Raw genomic sequence first — 9,536 nt, 5'->3', positions numbered from 1 at the left:
GATGCTACGCTGATTCCAGATTTCATCTGGACTTAAACATACGGTATGTCAGAGCTGGAGTAATGACAGCATTAAATTGACTTGATTCAAATATTTTGGGAAAATACCTATTTAAAGGAACTTATTTCATCGTGTATTTTAACCCTAGTATTTTCCTTTCATTTCTGCACTGTTATGAAACAATGAAACATGAATTTTATAGGCTCTTAGAAAGATATATGATGTCCAAACTAGGTTTAATGTACGCACATATCATAGGTTCCAAAACTTTATTCAAAATGTAAAGTGGCCTTTTCCCAAGATGAAGAAGCTATACTCTCTATACAAGGTAATAATGGAATTAAACCAAAAAAATTGCACAATACATTTTATCAAAGAGAAGCTTGAAAATAATTTTTAAATTAAATTTCAAAAATGTGAATTCTGGTGTTATTTCATACAAGTAGTTACTTGCAATGAGTAAAACTCTTTAAACATATTATTATTTGAGATATTAAGGAATTTACTCATTAAATTCCATTTAAAAATGAATTGAGCAGTACTTCAGGATCCAAGATTTCAAACTGGCCAATATTTTGATGCCATGTCAATACTTCACCATCACCTTTTTCCTTCTCATTTGGCTCACTTAGCAGTCATCTGTAAACTACAGAGTCCAAAACCTAGTCTGGGAGCTTGGCTTTTACCTTTGACTCACAGAAGCAAAAAGCACATCTCCAGCTGCTTCCACCTATTGATCCACTCCTACTGTGCTGAAATACTTCTTGAAGTCAGTGTAGCTGGATATTAAACAAAATGATGCAACCTCTTTGGAAAGATCCTTGAAGAGAAGGTGGAATCACTTTAAAACTTTACTTTTTATTTAGGTCATGCATTCCTGACTAACCCCTGAACTGCTGTTCATAGAGAAATTCAAGTTGGTACCAGAGGTGAAGATCTTTAAAGGTGAAGGTGATCAACCACAGAAAATTTTACTTTACTTTTAGGGTATTTTACAGACTCTCCATCCCTGACTACTTCAAAGTCAGGATTTTTCACTTGTTGCATAAAGGGGAAGAGGGGAAGAGGGAAAGGGAAAGGGAGAGGGAGAGGGAAAGGGAAAGGCAAAGGCCAAGGGAAAAGGGAAAGGGAAAAAAGGAAAGGAAAATCTGAGTATCTTTTTAGAAGGTTATTTCCAGTATCACTGCATTTCTCCTGGATAGCCAAGCTTCAGTCCATCCTGGAGATGATCCCCATGGAGTGACTGACATCAAGCTGTACCTTGGTTCTCCTCTACAAACTGACAAACAGTTTTATCTTGCACCCAGTGGTGTTACCTCAGCTAAACAAGTCAAGTGAGATTATGACGTCTGTGTTATAGGTACAAATGAAAATTAATTTTGTTAATGCCAGAGATGGTTGAGTTTGAAGGAGACACGGTGGTTGACATAGCTGAGAAAAGCAACTTTTCAAGTGTACAAGCCCTTTTTTATTCCTTTTATGAGCTGTTCTAACATTATATCTCTGTCCAGATCATGTTCTATCATTTTGACTACAAGTACTTTCATAATTTTATTTTTGAGAAAAAGTCAATAGATTGTCTCTGAACATACCATCAAGTACTCTAAGTGGGAGCTGAATCTTCTCTTTTGTCATAGGGCTGGGAAACAGCAACTTCTTTCTCCACAGTTTCTGAGGGATGGAAGTAGAAAAAAAGGAAAAAATATGCTTTTCCACAACTTCCTCCCAAAACACTGATCCAGTTCTCTTCCTTAGTAGTGATAGCCTCTTTCTATTACAAAAACCTATCTTCCAGTGATTACAAACAGTATATTTCACATCTGCTACTGCCAGAACAGCTTAAAATGGCATATGACAGAGTGCATGACAAAAGAAATCTGACAGAATCCTTCCATCAATGAAGAGTCAGCCAGGGCATTGAACACGGTCATGGTCAAAATTTTCAGTCACCAGCTGCAAGTGCAATAACCCGAGAAACGTTTTGCAAACCATATTAATCCTGGTAGAAATGTCTGAGTAAACCCTGCTTGGGTTTTCCTTCATAGAAGAGTTGAGAAGTGACAGTAACAGACAGTCTGCTTTCAAGAAGAAATAATGCACTATTAGTTAAGATCATGAAAGGAAAAAAAAAAAAAAAAAAGAGGGAATTTGCAATTATTTTAACGTATCTGAATGTTGTAATACCACAAAGATAACTGACCCTAACAAAAAAATTACAAGGATAATACTTACTCCTAACAACTCAAAATGAGTTTTACTTGCTGTTAGATTTGCTCTTTATTCTTATATTGAAAACCTGTTATATTTACCTGGGTCCATTTATCATTCTTGCTTCTGCAGAAAAAGCAAGTGTATATTAAAAAAAAATCCCATTTCACTGTGATAGCTACAGTCTTTAGAGTTAATCCTCACTATTGTCCATCCACAATATGCAGTATTGCTTATTTCACATATAGGAAAGAAAACTCTAGGAAAGAAATGTAACTTTACAGTATTTCTTTCAAATAGCAACAACTGGGGAAAAAAAATCAATTATTATGAATTTCTCTCACTAAACATGCAGAACGGGCAGACTTCATCCTTCTTGAACCAAAACAAATGGTACAAGAATTTTCTTCTATTTTGCCTTTCAAATAGGGTACTAGTGGGACCAGGACACTACAACTTAAATTCCCTTTTAGGAAAGAAATGGAGGTCTGTTATTAAGTATCATTGCTATATGTGTGCTTGAGGTAAAGAAAAAAAAATCTTTCTCAAGGCCAGCTCTCCATTCCTAATTTGGTCATGATAGTTGGATCTAACCTAGTATTTACATGCTGGCACAATTCTTGTTTCTAATACTTACTTTTTTCTAATACTTACTTTTTTTGTTATGGATAACAATATACAGATTAACTTAAAATAGATCTCTACCTATAGACCTTCTAACAGCAAAAAAGCACTTTTTTTCTATTAAAATTAATCATTGATCAAACATTTGTACCTGTCTTGGCTGGATTGGCATATGAAATCATACTATTTTCCTGTTTTCCTTATTCTAAGCTGCATTTAAACATACAATATAGCTTCCCCTTTCTATTTATTTCAGCTTCTTTTAAAATCAATTAAATTTTGGCTTTTCCCTCCTCTCAAAAGTACATTGTATTGGCATTTAAATCAAGAAAACTAACATTTCCCTATTACTGAGATGTGACAAAATGCAGCCCTTTATTTGCAAGCATTTTCATCTCCCATTTACCCAAATCCTCTCAGGAGTTTGTAATAGCAACATTGGCTATTAATTAATGGAGCTGGTTCATTGCATACTTTGAAGAACTGGCACAAATCATTATGAGTTGACAGGGGTGCTGCCCAAATGCTGAGCTGATCACAGTAAAAGAGGATGTGGATGGCATGAGGACACCTCTCTAGAGCAGAGGTTTCTGTCACATTGATGCCATTGCAAAAACAAGTCATTCATAGAGCCTAAGCAGATGAAAGCAAACAATATGCAGCCTTCATCCCCTCACCACTCCCTGAAAAATAACTGTGTTTTGGTTTGGAGGGTTTTTTGTGGGTCTTAAAAGCTTATCAGCTCTTTAAGCCTGTTCTGCACCCCGCTTTTTTGGCTCTATAAGGACAGAAGCAGCTTAAGCTCAATGAGTAATATGGAAACTTGTCACTTCTTTTCCACAGTGTTTCCTGAATCTGGTATTTCACATGTATAATAATTATAGGCCTACAGCATCTCTTTATTCTGTGATTTCAAGCACCTTCAAAGAGAGTCACAATCACAACTTGCAAATATCATGTTGTCTTTTTCTCTTCCTTTAAAACATGATCTTATAGAAAAAGATGTTAAGGGCTTTTTCGTAGCTTGCACTCCTTTTTTAACTCACATCAGACCTTGAAGTCATTAAAGGAAGAATGTGATGCACACACGCCAAAAAAAACAACAGGAAAATAAATACATATTTAAAAAATGAAACCCAAACCAACACACCAATTGCACCACAGGCAACATGGAACGCCAGCTTGGTTTTGGAGGCCAAAAACAAGTCATGATTAAATCTTTATTAATAAAAAAATCTTAGTATAAAAAGAGTCATTCTGTACACTTAGAGAAAGGACAAAGATGAAACTATACAATAGCAGTAAAGTAAGACACAAGTCAATTTAAAGACCCTTGAAATCATGTTTTCAGAATTATGCTCTTTTCTGTTGTCATCTGCTATGCATTTATTGTCTCCACCAAGACCATAAGCTTCCTGAAGCAGCCACTTGATACACCTTGGAGTTATGCATAACCGTGACAACCATTAATCTATAATAAAAATATGTTGGCTACATTAATGTTTGCTATTGTTAGTTCAACCAGTGACGGAAAAATATTCATCACGTTTATTGATAGCACATCAAAAAGTTGCATAGATACTTATCAAAAACGTTATCATCCAGCTAAATACTTGTTATTTTCCATAATCCCTGATGCATTTCAGTCATGCCCAATAGAATAAACAATCTCTATACTAATTAGCTTCATTTAGTCTTCAGCATTGCAATGTTATAGTAGCTTTTAAGAGCATGACAAAGGATAACAACAATAATGTGATTACTTTGAGTGGAATCCTTTGTCAGATCTAGCCCATAACTAATCTGACAGCAGAATATTGATAGAATTAGTCGCTTAGGAGCAAGTAGCTCTTTAAGCCACAACAAAGCAGGCAGAAGAAATCTAAAAAGAACTAGCAGTTAAGTATCAACTCTGATTAAGGTTGCTCTTCGCCTTGAAAGAGGTCAGTGTCCATTAGGATTACTGGTTTATTGTGTATCTCCTCTATTCTGTCCTCAAATACCAGCATACATAGGTAGGAGTGAAAGTTGTACCTGGGTATTTGAAGTTGGGATCTATGCACCCTGCTTGATCAAAGAACCCAAACTGATTATTGCTTCTTCATCTAATTGGGCTTTCCAAAAGCAATGCTGTTGACAAGGATTCTTGTAAACTTACACCCTGTAACTGGTACACAAATACTGGATGAAAGACATGTGCCACACAGCAATCCTACTCTGGATTATAGATCTGAATCTTGTTTACATCACTGTGACTGCCCACAGAGCTGGTACCTTAAAGGTAACCTAACTGAATCACCTATTGCAAAGTCACTCAATACACATCTTCCTCCTAAACCTATGATGCCTTATTTTTGCTGACACTTTTCTCTAATTATTCAAGTAAGTCATCAGGATGTTTAATCCTGGAAACTTCCATTAGAGAGACATCTCAAATTATGGCAAATCTGGAAAGAACACGGTAGGCCATGGATATGTCCATTAAGCAATATCATTTTAGCTACTGACAAGTATTTTGAAAACACACTTTTCCACTCTCCTAAAGGTTTTGTTTTCTTCTTGCAGCTGAACCCAGACACAAGGAAGACCTCAAGCCTCTTGGAAAAACAAGTCTGTACGTAGCATCTCAGTAAGAAAAGCCATCACGCTGTCCTTTTCAACTGTTGGTACTGAAGAAATATATATAAAAAGGTTATAAGTAAAATCTTCATTGTATTTACCTCAAAGATATTTATTTATCTGCCTAAGTATTTTTGAATGCATTCTGTTCAGCTTTTTAACATAATGTAAAATGGCCAAACTGTATAAATGGGTGTGCAAGTTCTATAGGTAGATTATTAAATAAACATCACCATAGATGTGAAACAGCAACAGGCACTAACACCTGCATAATGCAAAGTAGCATATGAGTTCATTTGTTAAAATGAAAACATGGAAAGGTTCTATAGCCTTACACTTGATACGTATTTTACTTAAGTCATCAAAACAGCATTGCAACCCACCAGATGGTTTTAGCTGATTATAACTTGTTTACTAACACTTTTACCAAAAGGAAAATTAGCAAGGAAGTTATTCCCACTGTTGTAAAAAAACTCACCTGCTTGCTGAGAGTGTTTTTCTGCCGACAGCTGGTGGAGAGGGTTCACTATGGAAGAAGCTTTTTATCCACCAATATTTATCAACTAACTCAGGTAACCCTGCCAAAGGAGAAAAGCCCACAGCATTAGATACTGGGTGAATAACAGGAAAAACTGAAAACTGTTTCAAAGAAGGGAACAATACCATGCAATGCTTTGTCCTGGTCTGTGATGTTCACAGCATCTGAAGAGCAGGAGGAGCTGGAAGAAACACTGGATTCTGAGCTCAGTCTTGCTGTTTGTGGAAAACAGAGACACACATAACGAAAAGAAAAAAAAGCTTTGAGAGAGTGCACTATATGTCAGGAGATTTTCAGACATGCTCATATCTCAGAGGAAACAATTTCACTGAGCTACAGAGTATAACTTCTATACTATATACCCTGTTCTACTCAGTCCTTTTTATAAGAACTTTTATATCAGTTTCTCTCTCACTCTGCTTACTCTTCCCTTAAAAGCATACTGAGATCCATCCGCATAACTTTCACTGAAATCAGTGACAAAACTTAATATCATGGCCACACTGCTATCAAGACAAGCAAGTACATCCTTGAACATTCAAGTCCACAACACCCCAATTGCAATACTTTCCCCTGAGACACAACTAAATACTACACTTGCACTAGTGTCCATCCTGGAGCTAGGAGTCCTAATACACCACATATACTCTCAAAGCAATGATTATTTCACATAGTTAAAAACAGAAATGTGAATTGATTTTGTATTGTGTCTAAACTTGCAAAATAAATAGAAAGTACAGGTAGGAATCATGGCTTGCTAGGCTAGCACTTTTTCTAGGTCACATTTTATAACCAAACATACATGTATATGCATATATAGGACAACTCTAATAATCCTAAATAGAGTAAAAAAAAAAAAAAAAAAAAGGAGAAAAGGTAGATGAATAACCAGAAGCAGGCACTCATTAAAAGTGAAGTTCCATGATAGGAAAAACTCTCCAAGAAATTAAAAACTACTAAAGACAAGTCTTTGCCCCCAGCTCATCCAGACATCACCTGAAACACATTCTGACACTTTTCCTGAGTGCCAACAACCCGGACAGTTTCTCGGGAGAGGCTCGGGGGGCTCAGCCTCCCTCCAGAGGCGCTCCCCAGGCAGAGAGAAGGGAAGAGGGGAGAGAAGGGTGGGGGGTGTGTCTGGGGTCAACACGCAGCTCCCGGCCGCGCCGAGCACTCACTTCTGTAGTACTGGTTCTTGGCCAGGAGGCAGCCGGCGGAGGGGACGGAGGCCATAGCAGCGACACAACGGGGAATGCGCCTGTCTCCGGGAGAAGCCTGCGGGGGAAAGGATGCGCTGTGCCGGGGAACAGGCTGCGCCCGGCGCGGGAAGCGGTGCCGCTGCCCCGTCCCTGCGGCTCACCTGGTGTCCCAGGGAAAGCGGCGGCCGAGAGGCAGAAACGGGACCCCGCTCCGCAGCGAGCGCCGCCGGGCCCCGGGCCGCTCTTTATGGGACGCGGCGGGCGGCTCCCCCCGACCGGGGGCGGTGGCACAGGAGGGACGGGAGGGAGGGGACAAGAGGGGATGGAGCCTTCGGCTGCAGCCGCCCAGCCCCTGCCCGGCGCCGCCCGGGACAGTTCGCGGCGGATCCCGCGTCCCGCATCGGCCCCCTCGGTCCTTGTCCCTGCGGGTCATCTCAGAGCACATCTCTGGAGTGCCTCAGGCGGCACTATGGGCTGCTGCGTTATTCTCTTCCCTGTGAGGAATGGGAAGAGCTGGGTGAAGCAGACAGGCGCCTGTTTGGGTAAAGACTTTTGTTCAGAAATGCGAACGTGGCTGTGCATATACACTAATTTCTTTAATGAAGCCAAAGGAATGATCGCCACTCTCATGGTAATGAGCAAAACCTGTGATCGTGTAGTCTTGGTAAAATTAGAACGAAGTCCAAGATAGATCACAAAACTACTTTTACCTTCCTGAGATAAATGCAAAAGTCCTTTACATTGTTGTAATCATATAGCATGGCAAAACTAGTCCAACAGTGTGTGTCCTCATCTTTCAGAACTGTCAACAGAAAAAGTAACAAAACAGCTTTGTCTATTTGATTTGCTCCGCCTCCACGACAAAATTTCTTATACTTTTTTTTTTTCTAGCAGGAACTATGGGTAAGAACACAGACATGTAGTGTGTGTAACACCATGTTACTGTCACACGTCTGCTTGAATAGTGCATTCTATTTCAGATGATAAGGACATAGCTCATAATATCTCCCAGCACATTTGTAAGGGTGTAAACCACACTCCAGGGAAAATGCCTCTAAAACATTATACACACAGAGCATTTGTAACAGGTAAGCAGAGTGTATTTTCATAGGCCTTTTTGCTGATGTGCTGTCAGAGTCTTGACAATGTGGTGGTCTCTCCTGAGCAAAGATTGAAGGCTCATCACTGAGAAATCTGCAAGATGGACACACGAAATACTTTGCAGATGAGTTTGTAGCAAGCACTAGCACCAGTTACCCCATATGTTTATCTTGTTATGTAAAAAGGCACCGTAAGAGTAATAGTACTACTTTTTTTGTTGCAGCTTCTTGTTTATGGATACCTAAATGCATTAGCTTGTTAATACTATTAGCTATTAGCTCATTGTATCAGTCACCTCCTTTCCTGCCTTAATAATCAATTTCCATCTTCAGTCTTGTTCTATTTGAGGGCAATAAACTTCTGCAACACCTCATTTGTTTTTGTCACCTTAAATGCCCTCACACTGAGCACTCTGCTAAATTGTCAGATCCATTGCTGAAAGAAGAGAAGCTTCTCCCCAAAGAGGCATGGGCAATGCTTGTCTTGGGCTGTGAGGGTGGACATGTGTAGTCCTCCTGTAGTCCTAGGGCACTGTGTCCTAGACAGAGCTAATAACACTGTCATTTAATGTATCTTCTTTTCTCTTTCTGCTTTAAAATCCTGTTTTAATCTACTCATAGGTTTGTCAAGGACATTATCAGAAAAGCTGTTTAGCTCTAACATGCCCATGGTGTAGGCTTTGTATTTGGCAAGAACACAGAAATAAGTAGCTCTCTTGCAAACCTCACAAATATCCATCCATTTCAGAGCTGTGCCAAAATACTCAGGAACTGTGGAACACTAGGTCTGTAAAATTTTCTGTTGTTTCACTGCTGTGTGTATAATATTTGACTGTATCATTTAGCATATATGGTCATTTACCACTTTTGTTTTGGAGCCCTGTTTAATGCACTGGAATAGAAAGTACTTATTTAATGAGAAGTTTTCCACTATTTCTCTCACTTAATCTGTCATTATGTCCTATCTGTTGTATTTTCCTCTAATAAGAATACAGAATCCTCTGAATATAGAGCTGCAGGTCTCACCAGTGTTTTTTCTTGCATGGTCATTCTGGCAGACTGTTTCTAAAATGCTGGCACAATTATTCTAAAGTATTGCTACAAAACCAAGGTATATTATTATCTTAAGCTAACAAGAGGGTATTCTGAGATCCAAAGGAGCTAAGATAAAAATATCCACAAAGCTTACATGTCTCATATGAGAGCAGTTTAGGACTTTTATTTTTTTTAGAACTACTGAGCACTATG

At 38.8% G+C, this 9,536-nt stretch overlaps 1 protein-coding gene across 3 annotated transcripts; it reads right to left on the bottom strand.

The window, feature by feature from the left end:
* Positions 1 to 219: 219 nt before the first annotated feature.
* PPDPFL (pancreatic progenitor cell differentiation and proliferation factor like) lies at positions 220 to 7,458 on the bottom strand. Of its 3 annotated transcripts, XM_048287026.1 has the most exons (6): positions 7,350 to 7,458; positions 7,168 to 7,264; positions 6,115 to 6,204; positions 5,930 to 6,029; positions 1,593 to 1,671; positions 220 to 820 (listed from the first exon to the last, which is right to left on the bottom strand). In XM_048287026.1, the coding sequence occupies exons 2-5, from the start codon at positions 7,220 to 7,222 to the stop codon at positions 1,632 to 1,634; spliced, it is 285 nt and encodes a 94-aa protein (XP_048142983.1). In that variant the 5' UTR covers positions 7,223 to 7,264; positions 7,350 to 7,458; the 3' UTR covers positions 220 to 820; positions 1,593 to 1,631. The 3 variants fall into 3 exon arrangements, with proteins under 3 accessions (XP_048142983.1, XP_048142982.1, XP_048142984.1); XM_048287025.1 differs by having other exon boundaries at positions 220 to 1,671; XM_048287027.1 differs by lacking the exons at positions 220 to 820; positions 1,593 to 1,671 and adding an exon at positions 4,039 to 5,501.
* Between the last annotated feature and the right edge of the window lie 2,078 nt (positions 7,459 to 9,536).

Source organism: Corvus hawaiiensis, chromosome 26 (genome assembly GCF_020740725.1).
Source record: "Corvus hawaiiensis isolate bCorHaw1 chromosome 26, bCorHaw1.pri.cur, whole genome shotgun sequence".
NCBI classification, from domain to species: domain Eukaryota; kingdom Metazoa; phylum Chordata; class Aves; order Passeriformes; family Corvidae; genus Corvus; species Corvus hawaiiensis.
Note: the sequence above shows the minus strand (reverse complement) of the source record. Positions and strands in the feature narration are given on the sequence as shown.